The sequence below is a fragment of the Charadrius vociferus genome, unplaced genomic scaffold (assembly GCF_000708025.1).
Source record: "Charadrius vociferus isolate BGI_N301 unplaced genomic scaffold, ASM70802v2 scaffold213, whole genome shotgun sequence".
Taxonomy (NCBI): domain Eukaryota; kingdom Metazoa; phylum Chordata; class Aves; order Charadriiformes; family Charadriidae; genus Charadrius; species Charadrius vociferus.
In genome coordinates, this window is record NW_009647828.1 from 4,264,743 (window position 1) to 4,290,342 (window position 25,600).

At 39.2% G+C, this 25,600-nt stretch overlaps 1 protein-coding gene across 1 annotated transcript in view; it reads left to right on the top strand.

Annotated features, from left to right (window-relative positions):
- The window catches only part of EIF2AK3 (eukaryotic translation initiation factor 2-alpha kinase 3), a 43,865-nt gene that overhangs the window by 15,308 nt on the left and 2,957 nt on the right, over nucleotides 1-25,600 (top strand). The window contains exons 3-15 of the mRNA XM_009882554.1: nucleotides 6,828-7,022; nucleotides 9,014-9,144; nucleotides 11,212-11,446; nucleotides 11,709-11,871; nucleotides 13,168-13,305; nucleotides 13,821-13,943; nucleotides 14,525-14,745; nucleotides 15,097-15,209; nucleotides 16,262-16,384; nucleotides 17,616-17,765; nucleotides 18,777-19,539; nucleotides 24,081-24,248; nucleotides 24,781-24,882. Coding sequence (XP_009880856.1) covers nucleotides 6,828-7,022; nucleotides 9,014-9,144; nucleotides 11,212-11,446; nucleotides 11,709-11,871; nucleotides 13,168-13,305; nucleotides 13,821-13,943; nucleotides 14,525-14,745; nucleotides 15,097-15,209; nucleotides 16,262-16,384; nucleotides 17,616-17,765; nucleotides 18,777-19,539; nucleotides 24,081-24,248; nucleotides 24,781-24,882 — 2,625 coding nt within the window. The remainder of the gene's footprint in view (nucleotides 1-6,827; nucleotides 7,023-9,013; nucleotides 9,145-11,211; nucleotides 11,447-11,708; nucleotides 11,872-13,167; nucleotides 13,306-13,820; nucleotides 13,944-14,524; nucleotides 14,746-15,096; nucleotides 15,210-16,261; nucleotides 16,385-17,615; nucleotides 17,766-18,776; nucleotides 19,540-24,080; nucleotides 24,249-24,780; nucleotides 24,883-25,600) is intronic.

The window sequence follows — 25,600 nt, forward strand, 5'->3', positions numbered from 1 at the left end:
GGTTTGTCTCAGAAAGGACTGCTCTTAAGTTCCAGAAGACTGTTGCAGTCTTTTCTTTTATTAATAAAACTTGCCATGGTAAAGAGGGGGATGGAATAATGTCAAAATAAAGTCTTTCTTAAAGCACCATGTGGGTTTTTTTTTATTAAGGAGAACAGTTTTTAAAAGTCTGTTACCATGGTAGCAAAGCAGGCTGGCATGTCTGTAGTCAAAACCCCAAGTCTTGTTTGACTATGATTAAAGTAACAGTGGTATTTTAATTTGCTAGTCTTCAGAAGAAGGGTCTGTTTGATTGCACAGCAAACAGTATTGGGGACCTGATGTCTTTTGAAGCAGGGCCAGTGTTGTTAACACACTGTGGTTCTTCCGTTTCCCTGCATGGCTGCTCAAGGGAGGGCAGAGGACAGAGTAGGACTAATTCTTTTAATGGCAAACTCAAGATGAACAAGATCCTGTGCCCCTGATGCTGGAAGGGAGACTATAATTCTCAAGCTACTCTGCTGCTGTCATCTGTTGCTTTTTTGCGCTGTTTGTGTAAAAGACAGTTTTGTCAGGACCCCAGTAGCTTACACCCGAGCAGATTTTAAGGTTGAAGTGTAGAATCATGACAGTGATTCTAACTGTAGCCATTTAATAAAATTGTTGTAAAGACAGTGCAGGTGTTGCTTTGAGGAGAGGGAAAAAAGGGGGTTTTCAAACAAGTTCTCTAGTGCTCATCCAGGCACAGGATTACAGCATCACTTCATGCGCTCATCATATGCAAAATACAGGGCCATGAAAGTTATGTTTGACTTTTATTCTCTAACCAATGAAAAATGAAATGGAAACTACCAGCTTGTGGAGTATGAAGGATGGTAGAAGGAGAAGAAAGACCGTAATAGATATAAACTTCTGTCATAAAGATCTTAATACGGGCAGGACCAGGGGACTAGGTTTGGTCACTTGACAGGTCCTGTGAACCGTTACTGGGCGGGCTGTACAACCTGGTGGTAAAAATCAGCCTGAGGTTTGAGAAACATCTAATCTAGTGGTGGTGTACAGAGCTGGTGTGCCCTTTCAGTGTGTCACACCCCAGCTAAAATGAAACCTATTTCCATGGCTTCTCTGATCTGCTGCTCTGGCACAGGCTGGCTCTCACCTCTTCAGAGGAGGAGGGCCCCATAATCCTGCCTCCATAAACTTCTCCATAACATACTGTGGTTCATCAGATGTCCGTGTGCAGCCTTTCTCACAGTCCTGGTCTGGGCACATATGCTGGTTAACAGGAGCAGGAGGTAGTCAGGAACAGGTATGCACTTTGTAAACAAGTATAGTGCTGAGATCAGAAGTAGTGGCATTCACAAGAAGGAAATTTACTCTAGACAAAACAACCACCTGTCTGTTGGTATTTCCTGCTTCAGCTTCCTCATTGCCCTTGAACGAATCTCCAAAGTTAATTTTGCTGCTGTAAATCATGGACTCCCCTTTGCAGTCAGTTTTCTTCTTCATCGGCTGGTTAAACTGTATGCTCTGAAGAATACTTTGCTCTTTTACCAGTGCTTTAAGCTTTAGGCTTAACTTAATAGCCTCTCTTTTTCAAAAGATTGTACTAGCTTCTGGGTCTTTGTTCTCTTCTTAAGGAAGCAGTGATGTTGTGGGCCTTGCAGAAAGTTTGAAGAAAAATACCTCCTTAGACTCTGGCTGCCCCCTTCATCCCAACATACTCCTGTTTGATTAGGGTTTGCCTGTTAGTAAGAGTATGCTTTCATCCTTGTAGGACCCTGTCCTTCAGGATTTCTGCAGGTAGCTGATGGGAAAACGGGTGAATCAACATCCTGAAATCCAAGCTGAAGGGGAGAAATAGCCTCTTACATTGGAAAGAAGTTATAAACCAATGCATCTGTTGAGATACCTCCCTGCGTGTGTATCAAAAAAGGGCTGACAATAAATTAGTTCCAGACCAACATGAACTAGGGACATCTCAAGACCTTGCCCAGTGTGTATGTGTAACTATCTATCTCTCACCTGAAAAATCTGTAAACATTTATAGTAGGGATATGTGTACTACTGTATGCCTATGCATTTCTTCAAAAATGTGGAAGGTAGGATTGCTTTATCTTTCAGTTTTCTTTGTGCAGACTTTTGTTTCTACTCTTTAGAGTGAAACTGCTGTATATGGCTTTTAATACGTTGCCTAGATTAGTTTTAAAGGAGCTTAAAAGACAGTTCTCGCTGAGAATTAGCTTTCTTAAGAACATGCCTGATGTTGGCTTTGATGCTGTTTGTTACATTGATCCTATTATAGAGATAATCAGAGGGGGGGGGAAATTGGTACCCTTATCATTTAACATCATATAGGTTAGTCTTAATTAATTAGTAACTGGAATGAAGCTCTCGCAGTTTATCATAAGAGTAAGGTTTGAAAACCACAAGCTGAAGTGTTAGAAAAATATAAAGACATAACACTTCCTGTTCTAAGGAAAATATTTTACCTGTGCTTAGTTATTTCCTTGGAGTCACTGGAAAGTACAGCCCATCTGAAAATGATAATATTGACTGTTTTGGCACCAGACTTGTCTCAGATGCGCCTGCATGTGAGCAGGCTTGATTTTTGCTTCATATGATAGAGTGTTAGGCATGGGAAATGGATGTCACACTTACTATTAAACAGCTCGTGGAAGCTTTAGTACTTCAGTTTGTTTTGATCTCTGTTTACACTTTTTTTTTCCTTTCCTTTCCTTCTTTCTTTTTTTTTTTTTTTCTGCTATAAATCAGCAGCTTTCTTCCTGCACCGATCAACCTGCCGTGGAACCTCGCGTGCAGTGCCCTCCTTTCCAGTAAAGAGTCTAGACAGCAAATTCCCTGGTAGCGTATGCCATTTCGGATCGTTATGCCTTTTTGCTTTTTTGTGAAGGCTTTTTAGAAACTGCATTACCTCACCCGTCGGCCTGGAGATTGAGCAGCCAGCGCCGCTGATAGGGCTGCGGCACCCCGCGCCGAGCCAATGGAGAACTTCAGCTTCAAACTCTTAATGAGCAAAAGAGCAGCGTCTCATTTAGGGCTCGATAGTTAATGTGGGGTTTTTTTTAAGTGTTACTTCTGAAAGACAAGCCACTTAACAATTATGTGCCATATTGCTGACCAGTGAAGCTGAACAAATAGCTATTTACATTGACAGATCAGAGGAATGTGTAAGTGCATCGTGGTAACCTACATTTTCTGTGCCAAGAGATTTGCAGCTGACTGCCTGGGTGACTCACTCCTTGGATTAGGAGATGAGGTAATGCTTTTGAGATACAGGGTGATGTCATTCCTTTACCTGAGCTGCATGCCGATGCTAGTTGCTAGTACTTTCAAGGAAAGTCCCTTTGCTGCTTCTCGTGTACTAGAGAATAAACTGCATAACTCGGATAGGAGTTATTATTAATGTTCTTCTAAAGCCTCTGGCTAAACTGCTCTTTTAAAAGATGTCAGCACAAGTGGCCACAAATGCCTTTTGTTATGTGCGTATGTGGGAACCGGCAAGTATGCACATCTGCATACCTGCCCCATCCTTTAAATAAAGCTATTTTAATAAAAGGAGATCTTTGTGGTAATCCGGTGCAGTCCCTTGTCAGCACCATGTCATGTAATCCCATTTATAGGTATATTAAAAGGAGGTGATTTTTTTTTTCCTCTCTTCTGTTTCTGTTGTGAAATAGGACCTTTGTGATGGTTAGTAACTGAAATGTGTATCTTGCATTTACTCATGGTCAGTTTAACCCCATCTTCTTGTACTCTGGCATTGTCCTTCAGTGCAATAGCTCTTTCCGCTGTCTGCACTCCCTTTCCTGGCGTGTTCACCAACAGCAGTTGTGTTCTTCCTCAGCCTTTTTCTCCCAATGTCACTCAGGACGTGCTGCTCCCGTAGGTGCCCTCAAGGTTGGGAGCACAGGCAGGTGATCAGCAGAGCTGACTGAAACCATCTCATCAGATTATGGGGACTGAAGTTTTAACAGATGAGCAGGCAGTGCCCCACTGTCAGGATTTTGGAAGGTATACAAGCCATGACCTGATTTGACCCATATATAGAGAGTATACAAGTGCATGTTGCTGAGTGAGTTTCATGCGTGTTGGGAATTTGCGTGTGTGGTTCCCACAAATGGCCAGCGTTTTGCCTGTTGTTTGCTAGTGGAAAATGTCCTACTCAGGCCCTGAAGCTCTTGCTCCAGGACAAGGGAAACACTTAAGGTGAGGTGTGTCACGCTGTTCCCCAAGCTCGCAGAGTTCCCTGCCGAGAGCCTCCCTTGCTCAGCAGTGATTCCAAGGCAGTTTGCACCACTGCCTCTTCTCTTCCCACACTTGATGGGATGGTCTGCAGCCCTTTGAGCACAGCCCGTGACAAAGCCATAGCAGTTGTGGCTTCTAGCAAGCGTATCTGAAAGACTGAACTTGCAAGGGGCTGTCTCGCTGCCACTGGCACATGTCTAGTTTGACCATGGTGTATTAATTTAGCTGACTTATGGCCAGTAGAATTTCTTCAGGATCTGACTTGAAGTCAGCTGATGGCTGGGCTTGCTGGGCTTGGGCTCTGTGCTGAAACCCTGATACAGGAGATGGTTTGACTTTTGTATATTTGGAAAGCTGCTAATAAAAAGAACCTTTGCTGTATGGAATATCTCATATTGCATGGGCCTCCAAACTAGTTGCAGGTATGTGGACCACCTGCAGGAAGAAACGTTACAGACAATTTATTAATGCAAAGTAATAGCTGCGCAGGCTAAAAGTTGTCATCAAAATTATTATGTATTTCTGAAAGAATATATTGCAAAAACATTTTATAATCTGTGTTGAATGTTTTAGCAAGATACTCCAGCATGGTTACAGCTGCAACTTCGGCACGGGCATCTTTTGTTTTTAAAAAGGTATTTTCCAAAATCTGCATGCTTTTGTTTCTCAGGATCACAAGGCTGCTCTTGAATATGAACGTTTATGTAAACCTTATTTGTTTGCTTTGTTTTTCCACTGATCAGATGATTTTTACAAATGACCCCTCCCCACACAATTTTTTTTTCTTTTTTGTTGGTTTATTTCTGTAAGTGTATGTATAGAGCTGTGTGCACGTATTTTTCCTCCCCAGTGGTAGGTTGTAATGTGACATTTCTTGTGCATCACAGATGTTGTGCAGTGTCTCTTCCCGGATGTTTGGCCTTTTTTGCCATAAGGTACATACCTGGGGGGGGAAAGGACTTAGCTCATTTTGCTTTGTAAAGAACTTTGCAGCTACTCGCAGGGGTTTATTTTTATCATCTCTTCAATTACACATTGTGCTCCTGAGAGGAGGTTTTTTTAATTGTCAGTCATCATGAGGCTTTTCAAAGCCAGAAAGCATCAGTGTTGGATCCTTTAGGGATCTTAAATACAGTCACCAGCATTGTCAGGTAACTTGCCTGAATTTTCTCTTTGAATCAGGTGTGTCAAACAGTGTAAGAAGAGGTATTACTCATGACATACGCTCATTTACAAGATCTGTCTTTCCCTCCCTGTTTAGGTGAATCCCAACTTTGCTTAATGCTGTTTGCTCGTCTGTGACCCAGTTAGAGCAATAAAAAGTCTCATGTTAGAGAGAATTTTAATCATGCAGAAGATGTGGTTTCAGATCCTCACAGTGGTTCCAGAAATAATAACCAGAACCCTTCTGGATCTTTTGTATGGCTTCATAATATACATCTGTGCCTCGGAGTCTAAGCGGGAATATTTTGTCTGAAGTGACTAATATACATGTATTACAAGTAGTCTTTAAATCCTAACATGTAAGGTAGATGAATTTCTTGTAATTATGTTGTAGGATACTGCCCAAGTGGACAGAGGTTCTGAAAAAGTCTTAAAATCTTCCACGTTAATCCATATCCTCAAAAGCTAAGATTATGTGGATTACAGTTTCTCACTGTTCTTTATGGGCACAGCCACTGTGGCTCCACAGTATTAGTTATGGTCTATCATGCTGATAATGAGTTTCTTAATAAGTCCCTTAGTACTCATTGACAATGACTCATACTTCCGAACTAGGATCTCCTTGAAGATCTCAGTTTAATGGATGAAAGGCTGTGTCCTGGTGAAGACTTTTTTTTTTTTTTTGATGTGTTTAAGAAAAAGCCAGGCAAGTTTTAAAGGAACAGTATACTTAAATGTAAGAAATTCTGGTGAGGAGAAGTTAGGTTTAACTGTCTGGAAAGGCAAAGGTGAAATGTGAGCTCTGATCTCAATGATAATTGCTCTCTCTGCTTTACAGGAGGATAGGTATTCTGGAGTAGTCGTTAATTGTAAATGAGTTCGCATACAGCCTCAGCTTTTCTTTTAAAACTGAATTCAGTCTTCTGATTTAGAGAGAATGACTGATACTATGTTTAGCAGTAAACTAGCTCTGGAAAAAAAACCAACAATGAAGTAGAACTTAACCTACAACGCCACTGTCTTGAAACTATCACAAATAATCTGCAACACTTGCACTTTAATCAGTGACTGTCTCTTGAAGAATGCTTCTCCATGTATCATATTGTCTACAGTTTGGATTAATACTAACATATCAACTGATTGAGCTTGAAAATGTTTTGCTTAAAGTGGAAGAAGCGTTGCACAGTTAGTTTTTTAACTAGAATGGTGAAATACAGATTTGATTTGAATGCCTGAAACTTTTCTGTCTTCTGTATGACTTTGAAAAATTAGATGCTGGGGTATGAAACCATAAAATAGGACACTGGAATATAATGCACGGTACTTGCTTATACAGTGTTTCTTTTTCCATTTGTGATCTATGTGTTTTGATAAAATCATGGTTAAATGATAGCTAACCTTCAACTCTATTTTAGGTATTTGGAAATAAGATGATAATCCCTTCCTTGGATGGGGACCTTTTCCAGTGGGATCGGGATCGAGAGAGCATGGAAGCAGTTCCTTTCACAGTTGAATCTCTTCTGGAGTCATCTTACAAATTTGGCGAGGATGTTGTCCTAGTTGGAGGAAAGTCATTAACGACTTATGGGTTGAGCTCATACTCAGGGAAGGTAAGAACCTGAAAAGTTGCCTTGTGTATGTGTATTTCTGGCACTGTCTTGCAAATAGGTTACTTGTGAGACTTAAACTGCAGTGCAGCTCAAGCATACAACCACACAGCGCAAAAGAGGAGAGTCTGAGTTTCTTGGGCAACATATGCAGTGGACCTGGAGTAAGGCAAACGGCTGGTGCAGTTAGATGGTATGGCTGAGCCCCTCACTGCAGTCTCCTCCTGCCTGTGAGCTCCTGCTCTATCCCCTGTGCTGCCTTTAACACTTGTCGCACCCTTTGCTAAGCTGATTCAGTTTGCTAACCCAACAGAAAACTGTTCACTTTTTATTGGATTAGTTTTGTGCTGGGTTAGCTGTAGCCAGCTCAACAAGGGGTCGGGGACTGCCAGAGCCAGCACAAGGGAAGGCACAGGGGGGTTTGACCAGAGGTGAGTGAGGGGGGGGGGAAAGAGGGATGATCCCTTTCTACCAAGCTGGGAGAGGAGTTCAGCTTTATCACGTAGCTCTGCTTGAAGTAGACTTTGCTGTTCAGCTTCCTGCATATGAAAGAAGGCTTTAGGTGGCACACTTTTTTCACAACTCATTTCAGATTTTTCACAACTAATGAGGGATAACTTGTTGAAAACAAGGAAAACATTCAACATATACAAAAGTTTAAGACTTGTAATTGTTGTCAGTTTACTATCTCTTAGAAGAAGTTCTCCTTACATTTTAAAGTCATATGCAGAAGTTAAGTTGAAAACTACTAGCTATCTGACTAGTTCAGAAGGTACTTTTCTTCTGAAATCCATTGGTTAGGAGTTGTATATTTTGAAAAAGCACAGAAGAAAAAAGGTTAATAAAAATCACAGGAATTAATTGCATTATTCAAAGTCCTAAAATTGACATCCCTCTTCCCCTCTTTAATGTCAGATGTCATTAAAATGGCTGTAGATAGGTTGTCTAGTGAAGAACAGACATTTGCTAAATCAGAAACCTTGGTGTATTTTAAAACAAGTTTAAAAAAATAGTTTCAGTTTAAAAATTTTAAACTTCCAATGTTTTTTTTTTCTGCAAAATTGTTTTTTCATTCTGACCATACATTTTAATGTAGAACACTTCTATGGCATGGTGTAGAGTGATCACCAGTAATGAAGAGCATAGACCCAAAACAAAAGTTCATGAGATCATTTTGATTTCTTCATTGATAGCAGAGTGCGTTGTGCACCAACTGACTGCTCCTCCCCCAGTGTTCAGGAAGTGGAAATTTCAGTTTCTGCTTTGATTTCTGGTTTATGCTCACAGTAGCAAAAGTGCCTCATATAGGAAATAGTGCCTGACTCTTCCTCATTAAGAGTTTGGGCAGTCTGTTGTCTTTGGCAGTATGATGTCAATTCAGACTTCCTGAAAGTGTGTTCAACTCCCTTTTCAAAATACAATTGCCCATATAATCCAAATTCTGTTTGAGATTGGGACTGTTGGCAAAGTCTGTGTGATTGTGAGAGTTAAATAAGGTCTTCTTTCCCCTTTAATAGCTGACGAGGCAAAGTGGGAAGGCTCTGAGCTATTTTATATAGATCAATAGTACTTAATTTGAAGCTAATAGAGTTATGCTGAGACAAATATGGCATGAAAGCAGAATTATGCTGTGGATCTTGTAGTAATGTTCTTTTGATGACCACAAATAGTGGGAAAAGAGAGCACTAAGATTTCTTTCTGTTAGAGGTAGAAATATGTGCAAAATATAGTCAAAAGGTAGTCAAAGTAGCTCAGACTGTAGACTTACTATAATCTGTTGAAAATTCTATTTCTGAAAAGCCATTATCTCTTAAACCAGGCTTTTCAACATCCCTCAAGTCGAGCATCTAAAATCACAGAACTCCAAATCTCCTGCGAGCCAAAAATGTGTTGTAATGATTGTTAGCTTTGAATATTGCTGTTGATTACATTTGTTTGTCTTGAAGCTCTTCAAAACTTTGAAGCATGTGTGATTCTCTTGCTTTGTCCATTAGGTGAAGTACATCTGCTCAGCTATGGGCTGTCGCCGGTGGGATGACGATGAAACAGAACAGGAAGAGACACTCCTATTACACCGAACCCAGAAAACAGTCCGTGCTGTTGGACCACGCAGTGGCAATGAAAAGTAAGTGTAACAATTGTTCAGAAACAATCTGATAGAGATAAGTTCTTAATACATAATATTTTGAGGATTTTACCTTCTTCTTACGCTCATTAGACTAAGAATTGCATGAGGGAGTTGAGATTGTTAACCAGACTGTTGGCTAGGATCTAACCCCTTTGCCCTTCACTGCTTTTGAAAAATGTCTTGAACTTCAGTTTTATAGATGATTAGACAGAAAAGATTTAAACGTATTTATTCTGTCTAAACCAAATGAAAATTACTTTTCTTGTCCTTCCATACCTTGAAAGAGTTTGTCACTGCTCTACTGTACAAGGCAAGTGTCATTAATGTTTATTCCAACTGTTGGTTTTTGTACAAAAGGAGACAATTTAAAAGTCATCTTATGACTTACTGAGTTACTTTTAAGTTCTTTACCTACTCATGGTAACTGTCACTGTTTTTTTGGTTTTTTTTTTGACCTTGATATCTTAGCTTTCATTTTAAGTTGATTTTATATTGTCTTCAGTCTTATTTTTTTAAAAGCCCCACTCTTAAATCTACTTTGTTCGTTTCATAACAAGGTGATCTTTTTTTTTAACAAGCTGTAGAAACTGGGTCAGTGTGGGACTTTGCTAATGCTGTCATGTTGGTGTTTTAATACATCAAGATTTCTGTAAAAGTACAGACATGCATTCCACAAAAAAACCGAACAAACAAAAAAACCCCAACGAACCAAACAAAACACTTCATAAAGCGCAGGTTCAAAAGACTGGTTGCCATACACAGATACAGTAACTGCCCAACAGTTTAGTGGAGAACTAGTCATTCCCTCTTCCTCTGCTCCCTCTTCTGTTTGCAGCAGGATTGACAGTTTATGCATCTGTAGTGTATCAGAGAGAACCTAACTAGAACTCGAATAGATGCTAATCAGAAGACTTTAAAGGTCAGAAGACTTTAAAAAGAAACCTTGGATTCTGTGGTTCTTGGAGACTGGTATTGGCAGGGAGAGCTGTGTCATAAGAACATGCTTTTTCCTTTGTACATCTTTCAAAAGCATAGCATGACCATCTTGTGCACCTGAATCCTCCTGTCTTTGTTGTCAGAAACAGAGGTGTTTTCCTGATGGCACAGTATTGTTGCTACGGAGTTTACAAGATAGCTCTGTATTTTTAATCCAGAGAAAGAAAAGCTTTTAATAAATCAACTGAATTTATAAAATACACCAAACTTTTACCATAGGGGTGTAAATTCTTTAAGGAGACAGTTTTGGCTCCTGGTTGATTCCAGACTGGCCCTCAGAAACTTTGGGTACAAGAAATATATTCCCCCTTCCTTGCTGTTCAAGACACAAACATGGCATCCTTTCTGCTCTGTATCTTCCTTACAGCATTGGGCTGTATCATGGAAATAAGAGAAGAATTATTCTTTCTCTTTCTGAAAATAATTTTCAGTTTCTGCCCTAATTTGTTGCTTTACAAAAATTAAAGAGTTTTTCACTGCAAGCAGGTCTGTTGTCTTTTTTTACTGATAACCTGTGGGACATGAGCAGTGCTGGTTTCATGAAGTACTTGTCAAAGAGATTCTACATTAGCTTGTGTGGGGGATTTAAACAAAAAAATAGCATTGTCCCTCTCCCCGCTTGAAAAACCTGATGTTGCAAATTAAATTCCTCTTTACTAATGAAGAGAAATATGTCTTGTATAGAGTGCCGCTTCCTAAATGCGTTGTACTTGTTGCTTTCATCATCTATGAAACATTTTTGTACCTAAAGAGACCCAGCTGTACTACTTGATGATTTTAGTTGCCCTCTCCATATACTAAGCCTTTAATGCCATTAGCCCTACTTCACCAGCTGTTTTATCAACTTGCCCATCATGTTGGATGAGATTTCTCAGCTGGTTTGGTTTGTATTCTGGATTAGCGCTCCCCCTCCTGGTACAGTTGTGTTCATCTGACAATCTGAGAGTTTACTGGGAAAATACGGGCCAAATGTAGGTAATTCCATTTAAGAATCTTCTGTATGGAGGATTTGGGATTTCCTTGGAATATATAAGTTGTTTCTACAAAGTTTTGCTCTTTCTCTTAAAGGTGGAATTTCAGCGTTGGTCACTTTGAGCTGCGCTATGTTCCAGATATTGAAACTAGAGCGGGATATATTGAGAGCAATTTTAAATCAAATATGAACAAAGAAGAAACAAAAATTATTTCAGATGTGGATGAGCAGGAAGCTATGATGAAAGATACAGTGATAAAGGTCTCAGTAGCTGACTGGAAGGTGATGGCTTTTAACAAACGAGGAGGACATCTGGAATGGGAATACCAGGTAGGGGAAATGACAGAATATTAAATGTTACAAAAGTAGAAGTTTTGCAGCATCATAGATGTCTTTTGTCTTGGGTTTCAGGTGCTGTCTTTGTAAAGAAGCACACATCTGCTTGTAATTTTTTAATTGAAGTTCTGACTTTGAGCTGCTACATCTGTGACAAAAACTAAAACAAGGAATTTAAGCACATTGTTTAGCATTATTCTTATATAACATTTAGTTATTACAACATTAACTTTCCAGTTACCTCTCTCTTCTCCAGTTTTGCACTCCAATTGCTTCTGCGTGGCTGGTTAAGGATGGCAAAGTAATTCCAATCAGTCTGTTTGATGACACAAGTTACACTGCAAACAATGAAGTATTGGAAGATGAAGAAGATCTTGTGGAAGCTGCCAGAGGAGCCACAGAATCCAGCGTCTACCTGGGTGAGACACCGACTGCAGCATTTTCTGTAGTAAACGTTACTCTTTTCTCTGAGGTTGTAGTAAAGCAGATCTTTCTGTACTGGTAGTTTACAGTTAAGAGGACCTGTAACACATCCAGTCTGATATTCTGCATAATCAAGGCTGTTAAATTTAACCCACATTGCTTTATAAAGCCCCAAAATTGAGGCTTCACTAACATATTTATCCCTGAAAGACTATCAAAAGGTAGAGATGTGTTCTCATCTCTTCCTAGCCTGCTCAGATCATCTTTACTGTTGCCCTTCAAAGTCAGAGTTCTGTGTACCCATCTTAGAAATTATGACAATTACAGAAGGTACAGTGTACCTTTGGCTGCAGCAGAGTTAATATCTATGACTGTTTAGCCTAGCCAGTGATAGGCAAAAGATGGAAAATTTTTTCTTTGGTCATTTTTCAAAACCAAAACAGTTCAAAACCATAAATCTTTTCTATTGTGATTCTGAGATGTTCACTGCTTTGTTATTTCAGTACATTGGAGATGATTGAAGGTCTTGAAACTTTCAAAGATAGATTTATAGCTAACAAGGCAGTCTCATTGCTTGGTAAGCAAAAAGCAGTATCTCCATCCAGCCTGCTAATTTGTCACATTCACTTTTTCCTCTACACTGATTACAGTAACTTAACTGAAATGTCTTCATGGTAAGGTTTTGTGACGAAGATTTTGTCCAGCTGTCAGAATTCATTTGATGTAGTTTGTGACAATTTGAAATGGTGTGGCCCCAGGTCCTTCTTCCTCTCAGCTGTCTGTCTGTCTCTGGGAGGTAAACATGCTTTGGTTTTCGAAGACTTTGTTTGTCTTAGCCTTTTTCTATAAGTTTTTACACAGTGTAGCTTTCCTGTTAGTGCTTACACAGTTAAAGGAACACTTAGGAAGAAGCCAGATTGTTCCAGCCTTCCTGGTAATAGCTGTTGAGGAGTAACCTGTACCAGCATTAACAAGGGTAGGATGTTTGAAAGAAGTCTTACCTGTGCAAAGCCCAAGCTGCTTTATAGCTCTTAAAAATTGCTGACATTTTTCTGTAGCAACAGCTCTCCAATGGTGAAAATGAGATGACCTGATCTCTTGCTTTCTAGAACAGACGGAACATATTGCGTGAATTCATCCAACCTAGCAATCAGTCAGTATCTCAGATTCTCAGAACATAAAGAAGTATTTTCAAAAATGTTTTTAACCACATATTTCAACTGGGCAGTTTTATTCTGGGGGTGAAGAGAACTCAATCTTAAGACTAATATGCTGTCGGGTTTATTACTTAGGTATGTACAGGGGCCAGTTGTATCTTCAGTCATCAGTCAGAATTTCTGAGAAATTTCCAACCAACCCAAAGGCTCTGGAATCCAGGAATGATAATGCAATTATTCCTCTTCCCAAAATCAAATGGAAACCTTTAATCCGTAAGTAACAATTCAGAGTTTCATTTACTGTCTTAGCTCTGAAAAGACAGGACATCTTTCTGATTTCCAGTACGTTTCAAACTAGTCTAATGTTTCTAGCTGTAAATCAGTTCAGGACCTATCTCTGTGCTTTATAAATCGTTTATTTTTTTCTAATTAAATGTTTGATGTCTGCTTTCCTTTAGTATGAATTTGACAGGGTCTTTTTTAATAATGAAATGTTGGGTCTTCTAAATCAAATTTTGCAACAAAAAGACGGAGAAGTTTTTTTGCGGTGGTGTAACTATGAGTGAATTGACATGTCCAAAACTAGTATTTTGGCAAGGGGGAGAGGTGCTAAGTAACTGTTAACTTAAAATACTCTTTTTAATGCTTCCTTGCATTTATTTTGGTTCTCATGGTCTGGACCAAAAGACATTTTCTAAAATTATGCAATTGGAGTTCTCATTAAATTAATAAAAGAACAGAATCTTTACAACAGTCAGCTCAGAAAATCATGTCTTTCCTATGTTTAGATTCTCCTTCCAGGACTCCAGTGTTGGTGGGGTCTGATGAGTTTGATAAGTGTCTCAGCAATGACAAGTATTCTCATGAAGAGTACAGTAATGGAGCACTTTCAGTTCTGCAGTATCCATATGGTAGGTGGAAGTTCCAAATTTTCAAATACTTAAAATAGCCAGATTTACCCATTTATTATCTGTGAAATTCAATAAAGGGCTATTTGTTTGATGTTAAATACATGTGTGGTTTTTTTAACATTTCATGAGCTAGAAAATTATTGCCCAAACTAGGATTTTTGAGTTGTGGTGTATGTACAGTTAGTGCCACACAAAGCACTTCAGAGTGCCAGAAATTGCTACTGTAGAGGTATTGAGTGTACTGCCACTGATAGTTGATCTGAGTGGAAAAAGCCTATGAATTATTTTTTTCAGAATTTGCTAACGGTGCTAGAGACAGCCTGGCGGTATAAAGTTTTCCATATGGAAGATATTCTGGTTTAAAGCTGTCAGCGGTCAGGCCTTCTGAAGTGGTGAACTTTGATGGGAGACCTAGTTGCTGTGGAGTCCACAACCTTGATTAACCGATTTTTAAATGGCACATAAGTAAATTCATGGGGCATGCAAACAAAAATACCCTGTGTCTGTTGAGGAAACCTATTAATGAGAAGGCAAAATTGTTTTGTAGTTATCTACATGCCCTCTTTGTCTTTTCTACACAGATAATGGTTATTACTTACCCTACTACAAGAGAGAGAGAAATAAACGTAGCACTCAGATCACTGTTAGATTTTTTGATGAGACGAATTACAAGAACATTCGCAAAAAAGATCCTGTTCTTCTGCTTCACTGGTGGAAGGAAATTGTTGGCACTATTATATTTTGCATTGTGGCCACAACTTTTATCGTACGCAAACTTTTCCATCCCCATCCTTACAGCAGAGTAAGTATTTTTTTCTGAATCCTAAATACAGAAGGTATTATTCTAGCCTTTTCTTTCTTTTTTGAGTCTGCAATGAGTGGTATTTATAAGTTAATAACTAATGAGATAACAAAATGAGAAGCCTAAATTTATTGTTTAATCTATCTGTGAAGACTGTCAGCTGCCATATACAACTTGCTTAACTGCTTCAACAAGCAGATTAGACTGCTTTGACCATATCTGAGGTCTTTGGAGATATTTACACTGAAATTATTTAATGCCATATCTAGGGGTACAAACTGATCTGAGGTACTTAAGGAGTCAAATTTGTTTGTTTGTTTTTTGTTGTTTTGTTTTGGTAACCCTTGTTAGCTGCGGAAGGAATCGGAAACACAGTGTCAGACTGATAGTAAATATGAGCCCACTTGTGGAGATGTTAAAGACAGCAGCTGGACTGATGTCAAGAACTCTGGATACGTGTCAAGGTGAGCTCAGTTCTACACAACACGTACAGTTTTTTAGTCAGTGTGACAACTAATGCTATCTGGAGGAAATAGTAGGTGTTCACTTGTTCTTACCTACCTTAATCCTAGTCCTCTGACTTTGCGGGATAATGGGCAACTGGCACAAAGAAGCCTGTCACCCCATTACCAATGTGAGATTGCAGTTATGATTAGTCCAGGCAATCCCGGAGAGTCTACAGGATACCTGTGATTAGGAATGTTGTGCTCGTATTTCCTCCTGATGTGTGAAATGAAAGATTGATTCTTGAAGGCCTTAATCAGTGTTTACTCCCTCTGTTTCTGTGCTTATGGATTAAAGCAGAGAAAGGCAATTGTAGATGGAAATAGATGATGTTTTATATATTCTGCAGAATAACCAGACCATATTTGGAACAAACCTTTGTTGCTGTTATGAAGGAGTTGGTTACGACAGAAGGGTGTATAGGGGCATGTCATGATACTGTGGAGAAAATGTGACCGTTTCCTCTACATTTGTAACTTGCTGAAAGTAAGAATGGGAGGATTTAAAATGAGGAAAAATAAGAAAGGTAGTAAGAATTAAGAACAGTGATGTTTCAGAAGGGATGCTTAGAAAGACTAGTTGCAGAAATAGTTATTTTAGGTGGGGCTAAAGGCAAATTATGATTTAGAAAATACTTGGCTGTCACCACCGAATTCAGGCATGAAAACTTAGCTACATACTTATGATCCAGTAAGCATGCAACCTGATATTCTGAAAAACTTCTTCAGTTTGTCATGTGCATGCATAATGGATCTTGCTGGGTTGTGATAGACGCCGAATAAACGCATAATCGGCAACTGTCCATTTTATAAATAGGTAACCATCTGATTGCCTCAGTGGGTGAGCAGGGAGAAAAGATAAGAAATGTGTCAAGTGATTCAACATGTTTTGCCTGCAGAGAAATATTTAACTTAGTCAGAAATGACTGCATTTTTCTCTCTATATTAATACATTGTTCTCCTCTATCCTCCCTCCATTCTTCTGTCCCTTCCTCACACCTTTCTCCTCCAAGATACCTGACAGATTTTGAACCAATTCAGTGTCTGGGTCGTGGAGGTTTTGGAGTAGTTTTTGAAGCCAGAAATAAAGTGGACGACTGCAACTATGCTATCAAAAGGATCCGTTTACCTAACAGGTAATGAATGAGTTTATTGAGATGTAGAAGTAATGAATGAATGGTGGGATCCCATCCTACACTGAACCATCTGTTCCTGAACTGATTTCCCAGATACTACATTAGGATGAATGACATACTTTTTAATGGGGGGGCTGACTTAGTTTTGGCATTGAGAATTGGCATATGTAATCACAGCGGAAGGGTGACCTGCTTGGCTAAAATACTTGCATAGCAGGACCCTTGTGAAGATGCTGCGGCTACATGGAAACTCCTTTGATTTCCTTGATGAATAGAGCCTTTGATAACAGGACCAGTTACTTGTAGCACTGTTAATTTGCTTCTCTCCTTCCTCTCCTTACCTTCCCTACTCCACCTCTTCTTTTTTCTCTCCCTCACCAGCTTTTCTGACTCCATTTGTTTCATTTTCTGGTCCCACAACCCCTACCTTTTCTTTCAGTCATAGGTGGTCAAGCCTTGCTGCTGAATTACCCTACACAGAGCTTGCAGCAGTTCCTTTTAGTGGGAGATGGGAGACACTGCTTCTGGAAATCTCAAGTTAGAACAGCAACAGGCAGGCCAGTAGAGGGAGGGGGTAAAGCTATGAAATCTAGAATTACTATTTTTTTTGAATGTGTTAAATAAGCGTGACTATTTAAGATTAAAGGTTTTGTTCAGAAGGTAGCCTAAATTCTTCTTTTCCGACAATATTCTAACCCATTAAATAAAACCACCTGACTTAACTTGGTCCAGTTACAGTCTTATGAAGAGAGAGTATTTACTTTGATAAGATAGCAGTCTACCTGCTTTCCTGTCCATAGAACGGAGATAGTCTTTACGCAGTCTCCTTATATTATGCCAACTAAAAAAGAAATAATAAAGTATTACTGTCATCTTTTGTGTCAGTGTCTTCTACATCCCTGTAGAATATTGCTGTTTAGTGGTCTCTTTTCTGTCCCTGTAAACAGTTGAGAACAAGGTGAACCTTTTCTTCCCAGTTTTGCTGGCTGTAATTATTTGAAAAGGGATGACTAAATACTTAGCTGTTATGAGCACATACTGCTCCTCCACACTTCTAACCTAAAGGAGTTACTCTGGGGAATTTAAGATACATCTGTCTTTTGGTGTGAAGAGAGTACAACTGGCCTGGTTTATACTGGGCTAGCTTTGATTAAAATCCTTTGCAGAAATTTCTCTACTGTGCTGTTGCTTTATGTGACCATGTCTCTGTTGTTCTCACCCCAAATTGTAGGGAGCTGGCTCGTGAAAAGGTGATGCGGGAAGTCAAGGCATTAGCTAAACTTGAGCATCCGGGTATTGTTCGGTATTTCAACGCGTGGCTGGAAGCTCCACCTGAGAGATGGCAGGAAAAGATGGATGAACAGTGGTTAAAAGATGAAAGGTAACTTGTGAGTTTAACAATTGAATTTGAAATTGTACATCAACAGAAATGGAGACCTGATAGATGATCCAGGAGATGGAGAGTCTGTGTAGGAAAGAGATGGTTATTAACTTAGCCTGTCAACTTTTCAATTGAACAAGGTACAAATATATCACAGTTGTGCGCACCATCTCTCAATTTTGGGGTTCTCTGTTGTGTTAAGGTCCTCCTTTCAGCTTAGGGATCATCTTGTGGTTCTTAATTTAACTTCTGTAATTGAATCTTTGGGTGGTTGGAACATTGCTACTGGGATTCAATTTTGAACTTTGGCATCTCTGTCCTCTTTGTTCCTTTCCACTGCTTTCCTCCTCTTTGTTGTCTTGGTTTACGTGGAACTGATTCAGTACTCCACTGCTTCAAGAATTTATTTCAGCACCAATATATGAGGGATAATCAGAGTGATGATTTCTAGAGTTCAGTAGAAGTAGGTTAAAAATGGAAAATTAGATAAAGGAGTAAGAGGATGTTAAGAGAAAGGAAAAAGTGGGTGTATGTTATTTAAAGAATGAGGCCTAATACAAGACTATTGAGTGGTCTCATAATAACATCTTAACATGCCTAACAATTTTTAGAATATAGCGACCTTTATATTTCAGGCATCAAATGAACGTTTTCACAGCTGTAATTCTTCCAAGGCACTTTAAATAGTCATTGCAATGCGTGTTCTAAAGGACTGAACTTTTTCAAGCTGAAGATGAGCCTGATTGCACATTGGAAATCCAGGCAGTAGAGCTTGGTAATTTTTCCTTTATCAGCACTCTTGTCTCAATGAGAGAACATTATCCTCATTAAAAAAAAACAAAACACGGATGCTAAATCCTGGTTGTTAGTGATTCCCACACTTGGGTAGTCATTTACCGTTATGATATGACACTTCTCAGAGACAGCAGTTGTTAAAACCCGGGCTTCTGAAAATGCATTTCTAGTGGAATGAAGTTCTGTGGTATTAATTTCCCAATTTTGTTCTTCTAGCACTGATTGGCCACTCAGTTCTCCCAGTCCAATGGACGTCCCATCATTTAAGATCAGAACAGAGCCATTCTCTACAAAGGAGCACATTGAAGTCACTTCATCAGAGAGGATAAGGTCTGTGGGAATACCCTGTGGTCAGTCCGATTCATCTGGAAGCCAGTTTTCTCCTCTGGAATTTTCTGCCACAGACAACAGAGACTTACACCAGTCAGAAGATCCACTATTAAACCTTCAGGACAGTGTCCTTACTGGCTGTGATGTAGAAGACAGTACTATCAACAATAACAAGCTGGGTCACTCCTTGGAAATTTGTTCTTCACCTGTTGCTGTTGTACATCTGAGGGAAGGGACCTCCTCTTCTATTGTGTTTGAGGATTCTGGTTGTGGAAATGCTTCTAGTAAGGAAGATAAAGTTGATGTTTCGCGTGATGAGAGCCTTCCTGAGGATAAGGCGAAAAGTACAAAGGAATCTGATAACAAGAAACCTGCTTCAGGAAGTCCCCTCTCTGTTTCTCCTCCAAGGCCAACAAGTTTAAGCCTGGACCTTTCTAAAAATATTGCAGAAAAAGTCAAGCCCACCTCCCCAAAGGTGTATCTTTACATCCAAATGCAACTCTGCCGGAAAGAGAATCTTAAAGACTGGATGAGCAGAAGATGCATGATAGAGGAGAGGGAAAGGACAGAGTGTCTGCAGATATTTCTGCAGATAGCTGAAGCGGTTGACTTTCTGCATAGCAAAGGATTAATGCACAGGGATCTCAAGGTTTGTATTCATAGGTTACTGCAGGAATTGTTGGTTTTTTAAATTTATTTAAAAGTTTACAGTTTATTTAGAAGTTTACAAATTCTGGTTGTAACTGGCTTATTGGCACGGTCATCACTGAATGTCTGAAGTTTACAAATTCTGGTTGTAACTGGTTATCTCACTGGCTGTGTCCTATACACAAATGTTTTCTGGTTTAGTACTGTGAGATTATCTTTGGAGCTATCATAACTTGAATGATCTGTGCCCAAAGTATCATACAGAAGTCTCCGGTGCTGTGAAATTCCTGAAGCACGTGGGCTGACTCAAATGGCATCACAGGGTAGCTGTCCCTCCACTTCATTACAAACTTGAGCGTAGGCAGTTCCAAATTTGACTGCTCCTAATACAGCAGTGCCAGGCTGTTCAGCTCAGTGTCAAGTTCTCCTTTAAACTGACAGATCATGAGTGTGTGGATACAGGTAAAATTTTTTGTATGTGGGAGTAATATGGCATTGGAGACAAGTCCTGCTAAAATAGTTGACTCTTATCAGTGACCTCAGCATAGGTGTTACAAAAGCTGAGTTAGTGTCTGTACAATAATATGGAGGTGCGGTGCTCCAGGAAATAAACATTAATCATTCTTTAATGCAATTAAAGTTTGTATCACAGCAAGACTTCTTGTAGCTGGCACAGATCACCTGCATTTGTTCTACGGCATTTCTAATTCAGATTCTTTTATACAGGCTTTTTCATTACTGGGCTGTGTGGCAAAGAACACTATTTTGGATCATGTTGTACTGTTTAAAGTGAAGCAAATAATTGGCAATGTTAGGTTTACAGTTGGACTTGATGATCTTGATGGTCTTTTCTAACCTAAATCGTTCTATGATTCTAATTCTGTTATCTTCCTCCTTCTGTCTGTAGCAATAATGCTCTTAACCAGCAGTGTTACTCTTAGTTAGAGAAAGTGAAAATTAAGCATTGCTCCTCTAGGACTGGAATGTAAACTGCCTGGAGTTAAATTTTGAGTCAGTGCCAACTATCATAATGCAGATTTCTGAAGAATTCATACATAATGCATAATGCAGATTTCTGAAGAATTCATAATCTTTTTAATGTCTGATAACATACAGCCAGTTAAGATCAGGAAGGGTGTTTTTCACCTCTGGCATTTAATGTACCTGAAGTCAGGAGTAACTTTTTGTACCTCTTCTTTCATTTTGCTTCTGATCTTACTTTAGTGCCTAATCTTGCTGGAACTTCTAGCATGTGGAAGTGTCCGTATGTGTTACCAAATACCATAATTTAATTAAAGAGCCCAGCTGAAGTTAGTTTTACTGTTATAAACTCTGAGAAATTGATTGCTTTTGCCAAATCGTGGAGAGGCAGTTCCTGTTTCTCTTCACTTATTTGAGGAGGCATTAATACCTACCTCAGTGGAGTAAGTATTGAAATGATTATAACCGTTGTTGTAGCTTCTCAGGTGGTAATCATTTGGTATAAATAGAAACAAAAGAAGAAAAATGTCATCTCAGGTGTGGCAGTAAAAGGGGATTCAAATTCAGTAACACTGAAAGGATATGTCAAAGTTAGAAAAAATCACAAACCCTTCCAAGTATTTTCTTTCCCCATCAGCATTAAGTAATTGCCTTGAATCCATTATCTGAAAAATCTTTAGTGCTTGAGAAACTGACCAGAAAAGTAATTAAATCCCTGTATTAATATGTTGCTAGACTTGTTAATTAACAACCTTTCTTAACAGTACTGATGGTTGTGACATTCTGCAGTCTTTACTGAGATCACTGTTCACTAAAGCTTATGCAGATCTTCACTTAAGAGCTTTGTTAGTCTTAATCAGCAGTTGTGTAGCATTTTGTTGGGAACATCTTAAGTTCAATATTCGCAGCAATTAGAACAAGAGATTTTATTTTGTTTACTTGGTATAAGCCTTAAAGAGGCTCTCCCTGAAAGAAAAACTTCCTGCTTCAGAAAACTTCCCATGTGCGTATAGATATTATTCTTGGATCCTGGAGGTTTATTTGTCTGTTATGTGTTAAATTGGGCAAAACAACAGGCAGTACATTTTTTTTTTGTAGTTTTAAGAAGCTCCTAGGAACATATCTCACCTAATTTTCTAATTTGGCCAAGAGATTGGTCATGCAGCCCTAAATTTGTGCCAGCACTATTAAGCAAATATCCTGTAAAGCTGTTTTGTCTTTACTAGAGGCAGAGCTAGCTGATAGCAGTGGCAAGTTCTTGCTCCCATTGGCACCAAAAAAATCTCATTGACCTATGTGAAAATAAATTTGTATGCATGCGTATTAAAAGATTCAAGGAGATCTTTTAAATATTCAAATTAACAGTGTACATTGAGATACATTAATTAGGCTCCTACTAATCAGAGATACCCCAATGACAAGATGGCAGGAATTTAGGTAGGCAAGTGCATAGGTCACAGTTCAAATTCTTTTGAAGAAAATGAAGTACGAGAACAGAAGTCTGTGTTGCAAGTGAATTTACTCTTATTCCCAGGATAAGCTGTTGGTCATGTTTGACAGCTCAAAAGAAATTGAGTTTCATAGAACTGCAAGAACAGTCTTAGCTATGTTTTGCAGCGTTAAGTGAATTAAACAGTAGTCTTCCAGATATGTGAGTAGCTTATTTGTATCTGTGAAAAAATGGGAATTCTTATTCTGACTGAAGAATTTGGAGAGAAATTTCTTTGTGCAAGTGGCAAGATAAATAGAGCGTGGTTGTATTCTTCTGATACAAATCAAAATTGTGTGCCTTAGACTTCCTATTTGCAAATGTGGTCTTGATGGCTTATCTTTGCTGGCAGTTTGCGATAGCAGAGAGTCCATTCTTAATTTGTATAAACTATATGCTGGCCTGTTCACAGTCTGTTTTCAGCCAGAGAAGTACAAGAAATAAAACTTTGTTAGGAGTTTTGCTCTGTGAAGCAAGACAGATTGTGTTGACTTCTTGTGCGTTTGTGGGAGGAAGAAGAGGGGAATGGTTGTGGGAGAAAGAAGAGGGGAATGGAGATCAAGGCAATGGGACACAAATCCCTAATGGAGATATCTGTGCCATTAGCATTAAAATTCTGGTACAAAGATTTTTGACAATGTGGGTGTGCAGTCAGAGGATGGGTGCTGTATAAATGCTTCAGAGAGAGCCTGGAGACGCTATGGGTTTACAGGGTAGTAGCTTTTGTGTACTAAAAGAGCTGTGACTGCAAAGGGCATGACATTCGTTACAGGAAAATAATAGTAAGAGATAAGACCTGTCTCACAAGGTAGCTTTAGAGGTGGGATGTGGGCACTGTGGAACTAACAAGTTATGTCTAACTATTTCTGTAGTGCTTATCTCAGAGCTGTTCATTGCTTAAAAGAAACAAGGCGGCTTTTTTCTCTCTTGCTTCTCTCTTGCACAGAGTGGGTTTGTCTTTAACTGAGGAAGTCAGATGGACTTTGAAATAGGTCAGCTTTGTAGTTCTTTAATCTTGTGGAAAAATATTGCTGTGTATTTCTCTGCCTCCTCCTGTTCCAGGGTTTATGTCAACAAAGCAAGGACCATGTTCTCCCAGCCTTGAAAGTCCGGCAGCTCTGAGAGGAGCTTGCCCAGCACCACCTGCCTCTTTACCACACCTTGGCCTTTTCCCCAGAAGTAATCCTGCTGCTTCTTCCCCCTTGCAGAAGCAGTCTGTTCTTTCCCCAGAAATTTGTGTGTCTGTCTTTATTGGTAACCAAGGTGGAGCAGTCATGTTTCAAAGAAATAATCGTTCATTTGGCGTGTGCTATTCTATCAGCCACAGTCCAAGTTTCTTGAGAAACCATCTGAGATATGTACCATTAGCAAGGGGGCATCTCAGTTCCAGTCCCCTTTATCAATAGGTTAAGCCACAGATGCTGGTACCTGGCAAACAAGCTAAAGGAGACTCAAGCCAGATCATCACTGTTGCTGCTTTTGTGAATTGCAAAGTTCTTAAGCTTCCAGAAAAAATATTTTTTTAAATTGTTACAAACAGCTGTTCCCACAGTTAACCTGCACAGTACCAACTGCAAAGTAGACCTTGTTCCCACGCCTCCAGTGTATCTATAATTTAACATTAAGATGACGTGCTACATGCTGGTTAATAATATTGTGAACAAGTTTAACACTTGGAGATTAGATTAAAAGAGACTAAGAGTCAAAACTCCATCATCTGGTGTGAATTTGCCGTGTGATGGAGAGCTGGACAACTTACCTGTTCTGTTCCCACAGCTGTTGATTTTTGTGTATGTCACTCAGCAGACCTGTGTAGTGTTAATAAACTACTACTGGAAGACAAGAAATGAGCAGTCTGAGTTTCAGGAAAGGAGGCTATTTAATGCAGGAGTAATTCCTTTTTCCCTAACAGCTAAGATTCTTAGCTGGTTCTGCTAAGGTGATGTTTAACGACCCTTTTTAGCCTTGACAGCATGGCTTATCTGAGTTAAAGTGAAGTGTTGTATCTGCTGAAACACAGATGCTTGTTTATTATTTACTTTTTTTTTCTTTTCACCTGTTTGTTTTCTTAGCCTTCCAATATATTTTTCACAATGGATGACATAGTAAAGGTTGGGGATTTTGGACTGGTAACTGCTATGGACCAAGATGAGGAGGAAGAATCAGTACTTACCCCAATGCCAGCTTATGCCAGGCACACAGGACAAGTAGGGACCAAACTCTACATGAGCCCAGAACAGGTTTGTGTTTCTTTAAAGCTATATCTGTCAGTACCTGGAAAACACCTGAATTCCCAGGAGCTCAAAGATCAGGCACGCTTTCTAGTAAATTGTTGCAATCAAGTTACTTAAATTCTTTCTCATCAAAGTAGAGTTTTGAGCTAAATTGAATTTCAAAATTATATTTCAGTATATCTGTTTAATATAGCAAAAAAGTGGCTAATGATTTGTACTTAGATGCATTCGTTGATCTTGCTTTTAATGTAGTAGAAAGATAACTGCATAATATTCAAGTTAATTGAGCAAGGACATACTATTGTGTCTGAGGTTTAAGTTGAAACATTTCACATTACAGCTGGGTCTGCAGAGAGGAGCTGATGATCAGGACCTTGCTCACCCATGCTTATTTTGCCCATGTGCCTGTCCTGTAGTTTTCAGCTCTGCACAGGGCTAATCGCTTCCATATGTTGACTTGAAAGGGGGTTGTTTATGTTGTGCATAATTACATACAGTGAATAGCTTGATTGACTTAACCCTAATTTTGAACTTTCAGATCTGTGGAAACACCTATTCGCACAAAGTGGATATCTTTTCTTTGGGACTGATTCTCTTTGAGCTGCTTTACCCTTTCAGCACACAGATGGAGAGGGTCAGGGTATGTATGGTATTGGATTATCCTGAGTTTAATCATTTGTTTAAAATAGCTATTCGCTTGGTGAAACATTTGCAAGAGGTTCTTTTCAGTTTTGAAAAAGCATTGCAATTAGGAACACAACTTCTTTATCAGCCTTGTACAGACCCCCTGAATCACTGAAAATAAATTGCAGTCTTCCTAGTGTTTGCAGTTGAATTGAGGACTTAATTTCTTTACAAAGCTCTTCTGTTGTCAAGCCAAGTAAGAGAAACTATTGAACTAGGATATCCAAGAACTCAAGCAACAAATATAGCTTGTGACTTTAAGCCTGCCAGCTTGTTTTTCATTCAAGAATTGGAACCGTGGTGTGCATTTTTATCATTTCTTCCTTTGTTTGCTTCTGCAGCGCTTTTTCACCCAAAGCACTTACTGAAAAATTGCTGTTCCTTTTCCTATAGTTAAGTCTTAGCTGTGAATCTCACTCAGCTTCAAGTACAATCTTCCCAGTAATTGATGACTTTCATTACATCAGCTGTGGATTTTGGAGGTTTGATGGTGTATAATAACTCTTTCTTGCTGTTAAAATGCCTGTGAGATCCATCTTGCTCAGGAACAAGCTCATAGAGAACAGGGGCTATGGCCAGAAAGGTTTTTCCTCTTGTATATGATGACCAGTAACCTATGCAGGAAAGAAGGAGTCATTATAACCTGTATTTAACATTTATGTGTTTGGGGTATT